This window comes from Cupressus sempervirens, chromosome 3, assembly GCF_028749045.1.
Source record: "Cupressus sempervirens isolate cs-2001-9-10 chromosome 3, ASM2874904v1, whole genome shotgun sequence".
NCBI classification, from domain to species: domain Eukaryota; kingdom Viridiplantae; phylum Streptophyta; class Pinopsida; order Cupressales; family Cupressaceae; genus Cupressus; species Cupressus sempervirens.
The window spans coordinates 783,957,061-783,976,438 of NC_143120.1; the positions used below are offsets into that span (position 1 = coordinate 783,957,061).

Below are 19,378 nucleotides of genomic sequence, written 5' to 3' on the forward strand. Positions count from 1 at the left end.
TTGATATTCATGGACTTCTTTTAACATTTGAAAAGGTCTTAAGATCTCATTGATATTCATGGACTCCTATTATTTTGTTGATATATTCAACCATTATAATTTCAAAGGCCTTAACATCATTTTTAGTCCTCTTTAACCCAATTTCCTTATTTATTGTTATCTCTATCTTTTAATTTCTATCCTTAAATAATATGTTTGTTTGAGTTGCCAATAATCTTCATAAAGGAATGATCTTACATTTTTTTGGAGATATTTTACATTCCCATAACATAGAAAGGATTAAGGAAAAGTTTCAACATCTTCCAACTCTTGTACAAATGAGATTCCTTTATTTTCCTACTAGCTCTAGGAAATGACACCTCCACAATTTATGTTGATCCCACTTTTTGATGATGCGAAAAGTTAAGGTTGAAAGCACACAAATATTAAACCTTCTTATATTCGACCTTAGAATCATATGATAATAATACTACTTTAAAATGAAAACTCTCATCTAACAAATTAGTAGTAATAACTTCTTTTAAACCACATCCATATGCAATTTCTTTTGATAAATATTATCTCATTGTTTTCCTTGTTTCTCTACAGTTTAGCATGTGCCTTATTGATTAGGTGTCTTGTTAAAGCAATCTAGTTGATGATACTTCATGCAAACAACACTAGAATAATCATACTCATTTTTCCCACCCGATTATAATGTTAGAGATAAGATGAAAAAGAATGAAGATATTCATTGACAACAATATTTATCAAAATTTTCATATATATTCTATATTGAGGAGTTAGTTTCCTTAAAATAGATGAAACATTCTATATATTCTATATTGAGGAGTTACTTTCTGCTAAAATATTTATGAAATATTCTATATATTATGATATTGCTATCATGACAATAGTGAAATATGCTTTTAAATTTTGAAGTAAATAAGAGAGAAAAGATTGCCCGTATTAATTATAAAAATATAAAGAGGTTTTTATAGGCATAGTTATTTTGATGCTTAGTGTTATTGTGCTCTAGTTTTGTTTCAAGTTGTAAATGTTTTCAAATGTTAATAAATATGTAAAAGTGTGAGGTGAGTATATGTAGTTATAAGTAAAATGATGATATTAAGAATTTTGAAACTAAATGTGTTATATTATTTGTATAATATTAAATTAGAGTTTATGAAGTTACTAATTTTTTTTTTTCTTAAATCTAGTGGAAACAACTCTCAATGGCTGACATCTCAGGACTATCCACAAAACCCCCAATCCAAAAAGCCCATGGAAGGAATCAGATTCATGGTGGGGAAAAGAACTCAAATATTATTCACTGTCTCCACTCAACTACACTTAGCATTCAGCCAGTCCACTGACTATAATCCACAAATGTCCATGCTACAAGTACCTACTTTGAGAATCTTTACTACTATTTTGAACTCAGAATATCATGCTTGTGTTTGTAGGCAGTTCTAAACTAAGATGTTGTAAGCTCTGTCTGCCTATTTAGAATTTTGAGTTTGGCAAATATGGAGAGAGAAATCCATACAATTTGCATCATCTTTATTTCCACTAATCTTTTTGAAGATCTCTATTACACAATATTTGTAGATGTGGATGATAGGATATTGAAACAACAACAAGAGGAAAATGAAAGGATATGACAAAGGAAAGAGAGGAAAAGGGGAAAGAAGGTATGTATGGAACTTGTTTTTTTTATGGTAAGCTATTTTGTGAAGAACATAATCTTGTTTCTATGTGTTTATTGCATATATTCCTATTTGAAAGTACTTAAATAAGCCAAATTGTCCACAAATCTTTTACCTGAAGACACATTAAGCAACATCTCTTTGAAATCATGTCTTGTTCTTATTATTTGACATAGAGAAAAAGCCTTGGAGGAAGATCTTGATGACTATGACTAGGATGTGGTAGAAATGATGGGCTTTGGTGGATTTCCATGAGATATTGGCAATCTTGGATTTCCATAAGAATTTGGCAATCCTTTAAATGATCTTCAATATTGCAGTCTTAGTTTCCCTATGCTAAGGAACTAGGGACCAAGTCTGAGGTCAAGAGTGAAAGCATCCATCTAAAGAGAAAATAGTAGGTTCCCATAAAACATTAAAAAAAAGATTCCTTTCAATTGGTTTTTATACAGCTAAAGCCAAAGGACTTGGAGATTGTATATTTAAGTCGAGAGAAACATGGGTCAATGAGTTTGACTCAAATTCACACAGTTAAATAAATCCTGTTAGCAATATCACAAAGAAAATCTTGTTAGGAATCATGCTAGAAATAAGATAGGAATCATGTAAAAATAAGACAAAAGATGCCTATAAATATTTTAGTAATCTATAAACAAGAAATAATGAGTCCTCCGCCTCCACTATCATGGTAATGTTGAACTTGTGGAGTGTGATAGAATTCTAAATGCCAATTCTGATGAATCTCAACCCTCAATTCACATATTTTCTTTATGTTCTTTTGCTTCCCTTGTCTCTATCGCTCCCCTATTTTTCCTTTGTTATGAGCTGTCGCATCCACCATATTTGGGTTCCTTGGAATTCCTCTTTGATGGTGTGTGCAAATGGGAGATCGAAGGATGACTTGTTGTTTTGATTGGGACAAGTCATGGAGAATCTTGGGGCACTTGTTGCAACTTCAAGGCTGCTAAAGTAGAAAGCCTAGCTGCAGTGAGAAAACCATAATTGGTTGAAAATTTCATCCATTGTAGAAAGGTAGAATTGCATGAGATCCATTGTAGAAGGTAGAATTGGGTGAGAGGTTCCCATCGTGAGCCTCAATAAGGAATGGGGTAGATACGAAAATTAACATGGTGCTGAAAATTTATAGAAGTGTGAAAATAGGAGAACTCTTGACACAATTTTTTGTGTTGGACAAAATTTGTGGACAAGGTTTCTGAAAAGGAGAAAAGCTCTAGACAAAGCTACATAACTGGTCATGAATTTGCAAAAAGAAACACGAATTTTATTACATCTTGTAGGACAAAAAACTTTATTTCAATTTACCATATAATTTTTTTCATGCATCCTTAATTGTGAGAAGATAGAGCAACAAAGTTGAATCAATCCAAAAGACAAACACTACAAAGGCATTCTTGGTTGTATTGACGTAAAAGATTTGGTGGTGGAATTTTATTAGAATATTGTGGGAACAAATTTTTGAGAACAACCAACACATTTGAACTCAAGCATATCCATGAGATGATGACAAACGTAGAGAATAAAATTCTTCTTGGACTAATTAGTAAAAACAAAATTTAGTAAGTACATTACGCTAAGAAGACATGTGGAGTATTTAGCAATTACACTATGTAACTACACTAAGATGACATGTGGAGCATGTAGCAATTACATGTCAATAGTGTTGTATAATTCAATATACAAAATCATCACAAAGGTTTAGTAAATAGGCTAAAGAGAATATCAGGAACTATCATGTCCGATGAACAAAATAGTTTCACACATGGAAGAGAAATCATTGACAACATGATAATCTGAATTGAAATTATGCACATGATGATGGAAAAAAGAATTAAAGGAATGGTGGTCAAGTTAGATGCTAGTAAGATATATGATTGGGTTGCATGAGAAAAATCTTGGATTTAGTAATTAATGACTATAAATGATATGTTTTTGTATTTTAACTATAAAATGTTCAATGATGGTGAAAGCAACATTTTGTGGATTCTTCTAGGCAACCAATGGTATACAACAAGCTAACCCCATATTCCCTTTCTTATTTGTGATAATAGTTGAAGTCATGAGGAGGGGTTTCGAAAAGAAAAGAAATCATGGAATTTGGAAAGAAATTAACGTAGTTAATGATATTGAACCAATTAGAGAGGTCATAAAAAATATCATCAATTGAGCAAGCAAGAATGTGAGGAGAAATAGTGTTAGTTCAAGTTTCCCTTTTAAAATAGATTTGATGGTAGATTAGATTTGGAGGTTATACATTGACATATTTTTTAACATAAATGTGTATGTGGATGAAAATTCTACAAACTTCAAAGCCATTTAGGTGCCAATAGTTCATTAAAATTTTACTTTTTAATTGTTAGCATTCATTTTAATAAAAATAAATAATATTATCTTTTAACTCTTGAAAGCTATTGCTTATGGTCTTAATTTATGTTTTGCAAGTTTATGCAATAAATTTTGGTATGCATTGTATGGTTTTAAGATTCATCTTGTGCTTCTATTGATTTTATATTTTATATTTATTTAAATGCTTTTTTCACACCAAGAGAATAAGCTACACGCCCACTTTTAAAGTAGTTGTTAAATTACTCCCTTTGCTCAATTCATGATGATTGTCACTTATGAATTATAACATTTCACCTTCTAAAGAAATAGAAAAGATTTGTAAGTAGCAATAATATAATTTTTTGTCTTTTCATGCATTTCATGCTATGGTTTTTTAAGACCTGCAAAAGCCACAAACACTATTTGATGATACTATTTAATAGACTACTTTCTACAACTATACATGTTTGTAGACCTACACTTTTATAAACTTACTTTTATTATGCAAACTCTTAATTATACTTTCAAATCAAATACCTATCACGATACCCCTTGCACCTCCTGATGCAAGTGCTAGTAATATATATTTATAGCTTACCTATCCTATCGAGTTACATCTTGAACCCTTACCGGTGCAACTGCAGAAGTCTCCATTGACTTGACTTAGTAAATGGTAGATTGCATATACTATATCTTATAGAAGTAGATATGTTGAAAGTCTTGATATCGTTGAAATGAGCATTTGTGCGCTCCGATTTCTTCCACGCGGCCATTACACGCAAACACAACGCTTGTTAATTTTAAAATAGAATATTAAATTTAGTACCTCCAAAATGTTGATTTTTCTGGACTTTTCATACAATTAAGGATGAGGCCCCGCCCACTCCAAATCCGCGTGTTCGTTCTGCTCTATAAGCTTCTCAAGACGACAAAGAAAAACATAAACAATTTTAGTTTATTAAAAAATGTCGAGCTCTATGATCTTAATTTCCGCCATAAAACCGTCATTTTATGCAGAAAAGCAGTATACAGAGGCTTGACGTGGCGAACGCTTCCTCCATGCCGAGTCGGCCCATTAACATTGAGGTGAACACAAGAGATCTCTTCGCTTGTTTGATCACCTTACGATTAAAATTTCCTCGGCGCCGGCGTCCCCACGTTGAGATTAGCAGAAGTGAAATCTCAGCTGGGGATCACATTTACACTCCGCGTGGCCGTGGCGTCTATGATCATCACGGTACCCTCATTACATTATGAAGATTTTTACAGACATGTTTTATTCTGCGCCTTCTAAACTGTTAATTACCAACATTCATACCATTTTTCTGTAGTAATTGTTTTTGGGAGATTTAATTTGTGCTGCACAGGTATTTATATTGGAGAGGATCTAGGTCTAGTGATACATTTTCAAAACTCCTTGGACGACAAGGCGGCGCTTGGAAGTTCCATTCATCGATTCGACGTTTGCCCTGATTGCGGCCACCACAGCGGACGAAGTAGGGTCGTGCTGAGTTGCTTAGATTGCTTTCTGCGCGGCGAAATCATTTACCGATACGAGTATGGGTGCCGTGATCCATCTATACCAATAGACTTCATGAAATGGTGCACGTCGGCGGATTCTGATCCCCGAAAAACGGTGATTGATCGAGCAAAGCTGTTGCTTACTGATGGGTTTGGGGAGTACAGTCTGGCGAGGAACAACTGCGAGGACTTTGCTCTCTTTTGTAAGACCGGTCAACATATTCGAAGTGGGCAAATGATACTCCTCCTCTTTCAGCCACAAGCGGTTCTCCTCAACCGTCTACGCATCTACACCTTGCCGCTCCTCCTCATTCTGGGTGTGGTTGGCTTCGCTGATTTCGACGCCTTGCGTCGAAGGCGTCCAAAGAATTGGCCCTTACATTGCAAACGCTACCTAGCAAAATGGAAGAAAAGGAGTACAGCAGGAAGTATATGTCAATCGGTTTCACTTCAATGAGTTCTACATCTATGTCTTATGGAGCTTTCGTTTGTCAGGTCATGTTAGCTGTGGAGAATTCAGTTAATCTCGTGTAAACCATGATTAAGTTTTAGTTTACTGGGTCGTCAAATTTGTCAACTGGGTTATAAAGAGATCGATGACCATATACTGCTTGAAGTATGTTGAAGCTGCAATATTTTGCAAAGGTGGTTGGGTGTTGTCTGATAGAAGTGGTTGCTGCATAGAATACTAGCTGCAGTGTTGGTTTCATTGGTAGAAATTTAGGGCACAGGGGTAGAGATAAGCTTTGTTGCAAGATTGAAAAGTGCTGATTACAGCGACATATCCAGGGTGTAAGAAATTGGTAAAAGTTACATTTGTTTTATGATGGTGAATTTCATAGATTATAATCTTAGTTTATTTCAATTGTATTAATGAGAAGTTTAAAATTTATATTTTAATGGAGTACCATGTGTGGACCATTGTGAATGGCAAAGAGGCTGAACCTTGAACCTAAAACAACTAGTGATAATTTTCATTAAAAAGTTATAAATAATTAAAAGTCATATATAAATCTTCTTTATCACAAATATTTTTAATTTTTCAAAACTCCCTCAACAATATATGAGTGCAATACTAGACTTCCCTTCTCCTACTGTATTACAGATAAGTTTGTGATCTTTTAGAATGTAGTCACTAAAATGTCAACATATAATTGTTTTGAAGTCAAGAATAATAGGTGTAATCCCATAAAGACTTTCAAACCTTGAATTTTATAGAATACAATATTTGGAAAATTTGAGCTTTGATTTATTAATTTACTATTTTGGTTTGATTTATCATTTTGTTTTAACTTTTATTTAGCTAATTGCAGACCCCTTAAGCTTTCGAATGATTCAATAGAACTTGATGCTTTATTTTTGGGTTCTTTAGAGTTGAGAAAGAGCTTAATGCCACTCATTAGGTGCACAAAGATCAAAATGTTGCCAGTTAGAAGTGATCTCTAATATCTAATAATAGATTCATATACTCGAGACACAACACATGACCTCCTTGAATGAGTTGTTTGAAGAAGAAAAGATAACAAGGTTTGTAAATTTTCTAATCAAAATACATAAGGGTATGTGCAGGATTATGGTGTGCCAAAAAGTGGCGATGTGAAAAAAATGGAGTTTGAAAATGTTTAAAAGCATTTAAAAATCTGCTCTAACTTTTTTCCACCCATCCTAATACCAAAGCTAAAAAATTAGGACCATGCCTTATCGAGTATTCGATATGAAATTAGATACCCGAAACCTATAACATTGATTTAAAAAAAATAAAAATCAAGGGCTCTTTTCACATTGCATTTTTCTTGTGTCTAAGAGTTCCCTCTATTCTAGTATCGGATCTCAAAACGGGTATACGATATTAGTAAGTTTTTTTTTTTTTTTTTTAATGTTTTGAATGAATCTTATTATAAATTAGTTATTTTAATTGAATTTGTTAAAAGTTGGGATTTATTAAAATAGAAATTGTTGAAATTTAGGTTGCTTTTAATAGAAATTATGTTTTGCAAATTAATAGGTATGGCTGACCGAAATGATGAAACTAAGGCAAGAAATAATGTTCCTAATAACCCTCCACCAAATGATCCAATGCCCCTTCAGAACCATCCACCAAATGATCCCCTACCCCCTCAAAAACCCCCTCGAATCAAAGATTTGATATTTGAAAATCTCACCGAATTGAGGGTTTTGCGAACCACATATAATACTATACTCGCATTAGCTCCTATGTTATCTATGTTAAATGCCATAGTGGATAATATTAAAACACTTACCAATGAACAAAATGTTGCTCTTCGCTGGCATGACTAAATGCATGCCATGTTTGATGATGGGTTGGACTATGATGAGGTTGCAGCTCTAAATATAACTAAAGATGATTTGGTTAGCCTTTTTGCGGACCCAAAAATTGGTAAACAAGTCAAATGCACAAAGCCCAAATTATTAATTAAATGGTGCACAAATGAGGCTATGCGTGCGAACTTTTGGGATCGTTGATGGATGGTTTTTGACATTCCTCCACACAACAATTTAGAGGTACCATTTTATTTCTTTAGAAAATTGTATGCAGAATTTGTGTTGGGCCTCAAGGTGAACTATTGGAGCATGAAGCCCAACATGTGTGTAGGAGGAGGAGCACCTCAAGATAGACCCTTTTCCTAGCAGAAGAAAGTTGGCACTTTTGTCCCCCCCTACTATATCTCCCCCCCCACCCCCCTCCTCAAGCACAACATCCTAATATCATTGCAAAGGCTAGCTTTCAAAGTATCAGAGCCATTCATAGATTGAGTAGCCTATTAATATCCCAGGCTAGGTTAGTGTTGCCTCTCATGTTGATGATGCTAGCGCAAGGTCATCATTGGCGAGCTCATCACATGTTTGTGTGCACCATACTTGCATAACTTGCAAGAATATTTGTCTAGGTCCCATAGATGATCTTTTTGTGTATTAGTTTTTATTTGATGAGAATACACCAAATGTGCATACAGAGGCTACACACCCTAGTGTGAGAGAGGAGGGGCATGCAAAGGCATGAACTCCTTCTGTGTTGGTACATGTATACATTTTTTTGTTACAACATATACAATTTAAAGTTAATCTTTATAATAGAGTAATTTTAATTTTTAACCCATATTGACTTATACATGTATGTGATCCTCATTCATGTTTAGTTGATGACTAAGGAGGAGCTTAGACAGGTTGATAATGTCACATTGTCAGCTATTTCATTTGGCCTTGAGACATCTACGGTGCATTATGTTGTGTTCTCATTATTTTTTCTATTTGATATTGTAGCATATATGGTTTCTAATCTTTCTTTTTTCTTGTAGGTATCACTTATCAGTGGGGGACAAAGTGCAAGGGATGAGGCAGGACCCATTGACAAGGGAAAGGTAATTAGGTGCTTTCTATTTGATTAAATATCGATGCATTCTTGTAAAATTTTTGTGGTCATGAAATTTAATTACATTCTTTATTATATAGGACGTGGCTACTGGTGATGATTCTAGGCAGATTCCATGTCGCAAACGCTCTAGCATTTCCATTCACACTGACAACCCCATCGTATGTATAAGTATCATTAATTTTTTATTTTCCTTATTTTCATAAATAAACTCAAAACTTATTTCCGTGATATTAACAACTAGCATTTTGTATCTCATAGGAAATACCTGGTACACAGGAGGTTGGTTACCAAAGTTTTGTATCTTTGTTGACGCAACCATTGTATCCAAAGGAGGAGTCGGCATAGGTAAGTTGTAGCTTGAATTCTTGATTATATGTTATAAATTTAGCATGCTATGAATTATAATGTTATAGTTTAAGTTGTAGATGCATATGACAAACATACTTGAATATACATAGGCCACAATCAATTAGGTTCAAGCATTGCTGAGGAGATATGAGAGGACTCCTCACTGGAACAGGAGGTCAATGAGTGAGGTATTTATGATAAAAGTTTAATGCTATAAATCTTCACTAAAAAAAAGATCATTATGCATTTGAGTAATTCAATGTTAGATACACCGAATCATATAAATTTTGTAGTCTAACTTTGGGTTTTCCTTTTCTGTTTATGTAGAAGGCATTCGATCCACTCAGTACAGTGAAGAGGTTGCATTTTGATCATCCACCAGTAGCCTAGGATAGTATAGTTGTCATAGGATGTGTCATGAGACATTTTGAGATGGCATATGCCACATTGTTTACAAAAACATTGATATTATACACATTCTAATGACATGATCAGCCACATTTTGTCTATGGATCTATGTATTTTAATATATATTTGTGTAATTTGTCTATGGATACATGAACTTTGATATATATTTGTGTAATTTGTCTATGGATACATGTATTTTGATATATATTTTTGTCATTTATGTGCACAATGACATACATATTAATTTAGTATAGTATTGTTCAATTTATCATGGATCATGTGTATTGTTTATGTTTATGGAATATCATTCATTTTGATCATGTTTGTAATATTCGATTCAAATGCAATAATTTGTGAATAACATTTTAACAACCTTTATTATCAAATTAATAACCAATTACACTCAAGTGCAGGGTAAAATGAGATTTTGTCAGTTGACACCACCACAACCAAGAGCTCTGGAAGAGCTTGAGTCCCTGCCTTTGTAGTTAATGATTCATATTTTAATAATAGAATAAAAAATCATTTAATCTTTAGACCATATGGATGTAATAGTCAAAGACATACAATGTTTTTGAAAAGAGAAGTTATAAATTTTAACAAATTTAATTTAGATTTTTAATTAATAATTTAAATTTTAGTTTTATAGAATAATTTGGTGACTAACCATGCATTGTAAAATCACGAGATTTAAATTAATAGATTTTTAACCAATAAATTTAAGATTTTTAGAATTTTATCACATAAGTTAAATTTAGAAATTAATTGTTTTTAAATTTTTTAATTAATATAGACTAAAATTTATATATATAATGCAATATAACTCTTAATAGCAATAGTATATTTTAATTAAAAAAATCAAATTTAATAATTTACAATGATTATTGATTTAGATAAAACTAATTTTAAAAATAATTTAAAGTATATTAACATTTTTAAAAACTAAAAATTGTGATAATTAATATTGATTAGACATTATTTTTCTTGTATAAAACAAAAAGATTACTTTTTTAAAAATCTAATGAATTTGTGACAAATATGGAAAAGATAAAGTTGTAATTAATGAATTCATTATGCATGATAAAGTAGTTAGAAAATATTGTATTTTTTGAAGTGGGAAAATAAAATAAACCTTAGCAAAAATGCAAGGGACTAATTAGAAAAAGGGAATAAATTAATTTAAAGATAAAAAGTTTGTTGAACTTAGAATTTGGTATTTTTTTTTAGCTTGCACAAATTAGTAGGGAGTCTAATGAAAACATTAGTACCCTGCCTATATATAAGTAGGGACTAATAAATAATTATTCAAATATTTAAGTATTTAAACATTATATAGAAGCATAGTTTTATAATTATAATATTCTTCAAACTTAAAAAAATGGCGAAGCATTGGGTCACTACATTTTGTTGAAGTTAGATTTTTTTTAAATTATTAAAATGTTGCACTCCGTACATTTTGATGGAACAAAGTGGGCAGGGTGGAGATATTGGGTGCAAATATGTCTATCATAGTGAGTGCTTTTTCCAACTTATTCCAACTTACCTAGCTGACATGTAATTAATTTTTAATTTGTTCTTATCTTTTTGGTTGATTTTTTTAGTTTGAAAAAAAGAATTAATCCCTACCAAAATTAACTTCGACCAATCCAAATATAAAAACTAGTTTTCTAAAATTGATTTTATTTTTAAATATCCTTAAAAACTTTAGCTTATTCCATGGTGATATATGTCAAAATTGTTAATTAAGATCGAATGAAACATTACTTCTCTGCCTATATACTAATTAAAAACTTATGGAGGTTTAAGAAATTCAAATATTTTAATTTTATTTGTATTTATAAGGTCAGAATGAGCTTGTAAATATTGATATGACTTGCAAAAAATACAAGTTAGATAAGAACATGTTATAAATGAATACATTATAAATTAGTAATCAATTAAAGCTAGTATTAAAATTAAGTCAATTTACCCTAATATAAAAACAATTTGATTAGAATAGGATTATATAAATATAGTAGAGACATTCAAGTGATGTGTATCGTGCTACAAAAGTCTATTTATTGTCAAAAGTAGTATTTTTTATTCTATTCATTTATTCATTTGTGCACTTCATAAATCAAAAGAAAATGATAAGGCTATAAGCACATAAAATGATCTAAACATTAAAATGTATAAATCAAAGATCAAAATTGCATCAGAAAAAGTATAAAGAAAATTTTGAGGTTGAAGATATGCAATGTATTATATGATATCTAAAATGATATGATGATTTAAGCTTAAGAAATATGGATGATACTACAATCATTCCAAAGTAAGCCCATATAAGGATATAGAATAAATCTTCAAATTAATATATGTTAATGTAACATTATGTCACATAAACTTTAATAAGATAAATATAGTAATCAAACTATAAAAGATAGAAGATATGTGATAAAGATTAGATATGATTATCATGTGATACATTATACTTTGAAAAGCAATTAGGCAATATGTCTACAATCACAAGGTAAGACATCAATGAATCACAGAAAATTAAAATGAAAAATTTATTTTACTGCTTAGATATTATAATAACATAGAATTAATCTAGTGTTGAATGTGGCCGAATAAAATAATAGATCAATTTTTGATAAGTTATAACTAGATACATAATGTATTTTGTTTTAACAAATGAATATTATAACAGTGAGAAATCATTGGTCTAATATTTAATATAACCCTAAAAAATAATATAATGTCTCTTTGAATCTGAATTAAAAAACACTATTTAAGAAACTAGTCCACTCAATGTATGAACGGAAAATAATGCTAAATATGAATTAAACCAATAGTCAAAGCAGTCATAAAAATCATAAGAACAAAAAAACAAAGACCATTGTACAGTGATAGGCTGATAGAGAAAGGAAAAAAAGAAAAAAGAAAAAGCTAAGGCTGATCAGAGCGGATTTAAACTGTACATTTCTCGGCTTGAAAGTAACGTCTCATACATTGTATGGTGCGCAATTCCTCGTGGCCACAACAGAAAACAATTATTCAAAGAAACGTGTCCTCGTTAAATTGGAGACTTAAACTTTTCCATGACGACCTTATCATGTGCATCTCACCTATCCTTCCAAGAAAGCTAAATGCTACCTAACGCATATCTCTGCGAATATCTCCTTGTACTTCTTTGACCAGCGGTATGGTTGCAGTCGCCTCACAGAAAACGCCGGTTGTTTAAAAACCAAAAAGAACGAGAACGTGTCGATATATAATTAGCCATCCGGACACTCACATGAAAGCTGAAACGATTTTTAAAAAAAAAAATTTACGCGGGAGCACTATTCATCTTGTACATCACCCTGCCCGATCCGTTTACTAGTGATCTATGATTATCGCCACGCGTAGACACCAACTAAGTTCCACTAGCAATTTAACACCATCTAGCTGGTGTCTTTTCACTTCCAAACTTCCGTTTTATAAAATTGTGACACTCGTAATTTTTTCGGTGGTGTCAATTGTCCATTTGTGCTTGTCGAATGGTGAAGAGTTTGTATTCTAGATGCATTCAATTGTGACGCATTATGTCTCTTTCACTTTCAAAATATGTTTTTTAAAATGGTGAAGAAACATTCCAATTTTCATATACAGCTCAACACGCGGAGCCCAAATTACCTAACAATTAATCTGTTTTGTTTAAGAACGAAAGTCGCAATTTGAAATGCAAATGATGTCGTCAATTGGCTAATGTTAGAAAGGACAATGAATTGTACACAGGACAGAGTCGTCTAATATAGGGTCTTTTGCATTGCTAGATCATTCTCAAAGATAGATAAATGCTTTGACCTAAAGATATAAATAAGTCAGTCTACAAATTTGGGTTCTCATTTAATATAAGATTTGAATCATTATGATAATTTTAACATACCATTTTAACCATTACAACATTTTGATGGGGTGTTTCCATTGAAGATATGATGTCAACTAGCTTTGTAGACCATATAGCTCTCAAAGACATGGAAGTCAAGGAATAGATAACAAACAATAGATCTTTTTACCTTGACTTAGTTGTTTATTAATTGCGTGAGACAACTGACTGTACGTGAGACAAAAAAATATTGTCTTAGAACTATCGCTCCAAAGGAGAAGCCTATCGGCTTAATAATAAATACAAAATTAATTATGTGAATGGAGACGATGAGCTAAACGAAAACCTTCATAATTCAAAGTTTTTCATTTTTATGTTCTTATTTCAGTTCAAACAAGTGATTGTAATAAATGGTTTAGATATGGGCATCAATTCATATGTTATGTGATGGAAATCGATTTACAGTTATGAGAATAATGATGGTAGTAAGAACCATTTAATATATTATAAGTCTTGTCATATAAAATAATACATTAAATGAGACCTATAATCATAAAATACTTATCACTTGTAGTCAAAAGATAACACCCTTAAGGCAATACTTGAATCCCTTAAGCAATAGAACCTTTAATTGAAATTGGGCATGTCCTCCTAAAGATCAGAGGGCAAAGAGTTTTCCTTGATAACTATGACTTTGACCAAGAAAACCTTGAGCATCATCTCCTCTATTGTGAGTTATATCTTCCTCTACACTGGAGCACTCACAACGCTATCATATGCACTTGTATGATCATACAACACAGACACACATACATATGCATATGTATATTTATGTGAATGTATGTATGTATATGTATGGATATGTATATGTAATGTGTGTGTGCGCGTGTGCGTGTGCATGTGCATGTGCGTGTGTACACACGAATTACCACATGATAATTTAACATTCACTTTATATCATTGAACAAATTCTATATAACCCATCTTTGTTCTCCTACAAGTCAATTAACCTCCCAAAAATCAATAAAAATAATAATTTTGTATCACTATAAACTCTTTCAAAATTACTTGAAAACTCTTGCATATAGCCTCTAGTGTTACCAAAAATAAAACTTTCAAAATTACTTCAAAACTCTTGGATATAGCATTTGGTGTTACCAAAAAAAAAACTTGATGTTGAATCACAAACGTTGCCGACAGTTACACATGATGTTACTTATAAAAAACTACTCAAACTTTATTCTTCGTAAGTTTGCAATAATATATAATAAATAAACAATAAATAATATGGAATGATCATAAATGACAGACCTAACCAAAATCATATTTATTTACTCACGCCCTTAATTGAATATGTAGTGCAGAAATGAAACACAACTCAAAGCTAGAACATGGACACAAAGCCATGATCACTAGCCATGAAAGATACATAGAAGGGAAATAAATGTAAATCGCTAGAGAATGAGCTAAGATACTAATAGGAGACATGCAAGAATTTCCTAAATTGAATATTCTAATAGGAATGTCCAAAGATCTCATTGTTAAGGAATTAGGATCATGTTATAATACCTTTTTTCTATTTGTATGCTTATAAGATGAGTCAATCTGAAAGAATCTCCTTGATGATATGACTGAATTAATTTCTCTTGTAGATTTGTATAGTTAGGTGTGGCTACTAAACATGTAAGTATATTTTGTATTTACTTGAATATGAAGTGCTCTCACATACATGACTTATATTTCTACAACCTGTAATAATAGTGTTCTTATATCTGTGTGTACCAAGTGTTGTCGATTTGAATGTATAAATATGTATAGAGAAGTCATGTCCATCTATGTGGCCCATGTTGTGTAGGGATATGTCCCTACATGGGACATGCCTAATAATCCAAAATGCTACAGTTCATGACAATAATAATACACACTATTTCATTAATAGTGACAATCAACACATGGAATATTATATATATATATATATATATATATATAATCAATTCAATCAGATTGATTATTCAAATAATATAGTAATGATTAATGATTTGACATTGATTAATAATTATCAGATATTAATAATATTACAAAATGTGTGTGTGTGTGTGTGTGTGTGTGTGTGTGTGTGTGTGTGTGTGTGTGTCTGTATTACAAAATGATCATAAATTTTGAGTGTGTCAAGGCATTGAATAAAGATAAAATAAATAAAGCAATGGTTTCCTATTAATCAACGAATGTTTTGTCTAATAAGGGTTATGAAAGGTGATTTGATGACTAGTGACCAAACACTTATTGAAGCTCATGAATGTGCACAAAACCTTTGAGCAACATGCAACACTAACTTTTTAGTGAGTTAGGGCATCAAATAAAGATGAAGGAAATAAAGTGAGGGTTTCCTATCGATTAATGAATATTTTGTTGAACAAGGGTTAGAAATGATTATTCAACGGTGGGTAAGAATATGAAGTGAATATTTTCTTTAAAGAACAATAGATGTGAATCATCTCATTCAACTGACATTTGAATTTGTCATGGCCATTTGTAATTTGATTGCACACAGGACAATTACTAAGCCAATCTCTCATATAGAGACCAAAGAAAGACTTCTAGTATTAAATCAATATAATAGATATAAGATTTATTGTAAATAAATATTTTAAAATGTCAAGATAAACCTTTTTCTTGGCATATGGTTCTTTTGGGTATACCCTTCAAATACGCCCAGATATGATATGCTTTCAGATTGGAGATCTTATTTACCATTTGGAAAGATCACAATGTAGTCATTTATGCTAACAACACACTTGACATTAATGTGGCTATTTATACTAAAGCATGTATTTATAACAATGTCATGTTGCAAATTTAAGTACAAATAGAAAAAGTGGCTTTGGAGGTGGCTCACTTATAGGAGCTTTTGGCTCATTGGGGAAACGCCCCTTGCATGGTAGCTCATGTTCCGTCGGATTTGGCCTGCGGTGACCATACTCCTCCTCGTGGTCACCGTCGAGGATGTAGCAGTTCTGCTCGCCGGTTGCACACGCCTTGCTCTTCGTCGCACCGCTCTACCAGTGGTGGTGTTTTTGGTTGGCGCCGCTCTTCTGGAGGATCTGGTGGTCGGCACCACTTTGCCTCGCCCCTCCGGATGTCTAGTTCAGGGTGGTCCCCAATGGCTCCTCCTGCTGCTCCTTCTACCAGTTGGCCCTCTGCTCACTTAGACCCCAAGTGGGTGTTTCCCTGGTTGGACTTAGCCATTTCTCCTCCCAGGCATGAGGGAGAGAAAGATGAAGATAATGTTGTTGTTGTTGATGACGGATGGGTTCCCCCTGAGCCATCTACTCACCCCACCCTTAAGTGGGGCTCTGATGATAAGGATCCTCCTCTCTCGGCTGGCGTTGCGCTGACGGCATGAAGATTTCTTTGTTTTCTGATGTTTTCTAAAAGTTTTTTTGATGAATAGTTGATTTTCGTCCTGTGACTATATGAACTCACAAGGGGATCCTGTTTCCCCCGGCTCCTTTTTTTGTGAATATGTAACTTTATTATATATTTTTTATTATAAGCAATGGAATAGTCATAATTTAAAAAAGAAAAAAGAAAAAAGAAAGTCAAAATAAAAGAATAATATTTTTCATAAATATTTTGATAATATTTTTTAATAGATTCTACTATATATATATATATATGTATATGTATATATTTTTAATAAAAGTGCATAAGTCTCCATTGACTTCACTTAGTAAATGGTAGATTGCATATACTATAATCTACCGTTGAATGTCTTGATTAAAATGAGCATTTGTCCTCTCCGATTTCTTCCACGCGGCCACTACACGCAAACACTAGCTTTGTTAATTGTAAAATAGAATATTAAATTTAGTACCTCTAGATTTTTTTGGACTTTTCATTCAATTAAGGATGGGGCCCCGCCCACTCCAAATCCGCGTGTTCATTCTGCTCTAGAATGATCTTAATTTTTGCTATAAAACTGTCATTTTATGCAGAGAAGCAGCATACACAGGCTTGACATGGCGAACACTTCCTCACGATTAAAACTTCCTCGGCGCTGGCGTGTCCACGTTGAGATTAGCAGAAGTGAAATCTCAGCTGGGGATCACATTTACACTCCGCGTGCCCGTGGCGTCTACGATCATCACGGTACCCTCATTACACTATGAAGATTTTAATAGACTTGTTTTAGTCTGCTAATTCTAAAATGTTAATTACCGACATTCATACCAATTTTCTGTAGTAATTTTTTTTGGGAGATTTAATTATTGCTGCACAGGTATTTATATTGGAGAGGATCTGGGTCTAGTGATACATTTTCAAAACTCCTTGGACGACAAGGCGCTTGGAAGTGAAAGCTCCATTCATCGATTCGACGTTTGCCCTAACTGTGGGCACCACAACGGACGAAGTGGTGTCGTGCTAAGCTTCTTAAATTGCTTTCTGCGCGACAGAATCATTTATCGATACGAATATGGGTACCGTGGTCCATTTATACCAATAGACTTGCTGAAATGGTGCACGTCGGCGGATTCTGATCCCCCACAAACCGTGATTGATCGAGCAAAGCTGTTGCTTACTGATGGGTTTGGGGAGTACAATCTGGCGAGGAACAACTGCGAGGACTTTGCTCTCTTTTGTAAGACCGGTCAACATATTCGAAGTGGGCAAATAATGTTTCCCATCATTCTGCCACAAGCGTTAATGCTTTCCATAATTCTGCCAACAACGATATGCCTGCACATCTGCGCCTGGCCGCTTCTCCCCATTGTGGTTGTGGGTAGCTTCGCTCTTTGCGAACACTTGCGCCGAAAGCCACGACGAATATGGACTTGGCACTTACATTGCAAACGCTACCTAGAAAAATGGAAGAAAAGGAGTACAGCAGGTAGAATAAGTTAATCGGTTTCACTTTAATTACTTCTACATGTATGTCTCATGGATTTTTCATTTTTCAGGTCATGTTAACTGGAGAAATTTAGTTAATTACGTGTAAACCATGATAAAGTTTTAAGTTAGTTGGTCGTCAAATTTGTCAACTGGGTTGTAAAGATCCATGACCATATACTGCTTGAAGTATGTTGAAGCTGCAATATTTTGCAAAGGTGGGTGGGTGTTGTCTGATAGAAGTCGTTGCTGCATAGAATACTAGCTCGAGTGTCGTTTTCATTGGTAGAAATTTAGGGCACAGGGGTAGAGATAAGCTTTGTTGTGAGATTGAAATGTGCTGATTACAGCGACATATCCAGGGTGTAAGAAACTGGTAAAAGTTATATTTGTTTTATGATGGTGAATTTCATAGATTATTATCTTAGTTTGTTTCAATTATATTAATGAGAAGTTTAAAATGTACATTTTAATGGAGTACCATGTGTGGACCATTGTGAATGGCAAAGAGGCTGGAGCTTGAACCTAAAACAACTAGTGATAATTTTCATTAAAAAAATTATAAATAATTAAAAGCTTAAAATACATATACAAATCTTCTTTATCACAAAAATTTTTAATTTTTCAAAACTCCTTCAACAATATATGAGTGTAATACTAGACTTGCCTTCTCCTACTATATTACAAAAGTTTGTGATCTTTTAGAATGTAGTTACTAAATTGTCAACATATAATTGTTTTGAAGTCAAACATAATGGGTGTAATCCCATAAAGACTTTCAAACCTTGAATTTTATAGAATACATTGTTTGGAAAATTTGAACTCTGATTTATTAATTTACTATTTTGTAACTTTTATGTAGCTAATTGGAGGCCCCTTAAGCTTTCAAATGATGCAATAGAACTTGATGATTTATTTTTGTTTTCTTTAGAGTTGAGA

General features: G+C 32.8%; 2 protein-coding genes across 2 annotated transcripts; both read left to right on the forward strand.

The window, feature by feature from the left end:
• The first annotated feature begins 4,950 nt into the window (after nucleotides 1–4,950).
• LOC149569136 (protein LEAD-SENSITIVE 1-like) lies at nucleotides 4,951–6,452 on the forward strand. The gene is made up of 2 exons (XM_089821910.1): nucleotides 4,951–5,268; nucleotides 5,399–6,452. Exons 1-2 carry the CDS (start codon nucleotides 5,043–5,045, stop codon nucleotides 6,007–6,009), a joined length of 837 nt encoding a protein of 278 aa, XP_089678036.1. The 5' UTR covers nucleotides 4,951–5,042; the 3' UTR covers nucleotides 6,010–6,452.
• An 11,085-nt stretch (nucleotides 6,453–17,537) lies between these two features.
• Nucleotides 17,538–18,916, forward strand: LOC149569137 (protein LEAD-SENSITIVE 1-like). Its single transcript, XM_089821911.1, has 2 exons — nucleotides 17,538–17,701; nucleotides 17,832–18,916. Exons 1-2 carry the CDS (start codon nucleotides 17,542–17,544, stop codon nucleotides 18,452–18,454), a joined length of 783 nt encoding a protein of 260 aa, XP_089678037.1. The 5' UTR covers nucleotides 17,538–17,541; the 3' UTR covers nucleotides 18,455–18,916.
• The last annotated feature ends 462 nt before the right edge of the window (nucleotides 18,917–19,378 follow it).

Excerpts from the sequence above, each read along its gene's own strand:
- LOC149569136 (XM_089821910.1), top strand. The coding sequence starts at position 5,043 with ATGCAGAAAAGCAGTATACAGAGGCTTGACGTGGCGAACGCTTCCTCC. Across the intron at positions 5,269-5,398 it reads TGGCGTCTATGATCATCACG|GTATTTATATTGGAGAGGAT; the intron begins GTACCCTCATTA and ends TGTGCTGCACAG.
- LOC149569137 (XM_089821911.1), top strand. The coding sequence starts at position 17,542 with ATGCAGAGAAGCAGCATACACAGGCTTGACATGGCGAACACTTCCTCA. Across the intron at positions 17,702-17,831 it reads TGGCGTCTACGATCATCACG|GTATTTATATTGGAGAGGAT; the intron begins GTACCCTCATTA and ends ATTGCTGCACAG.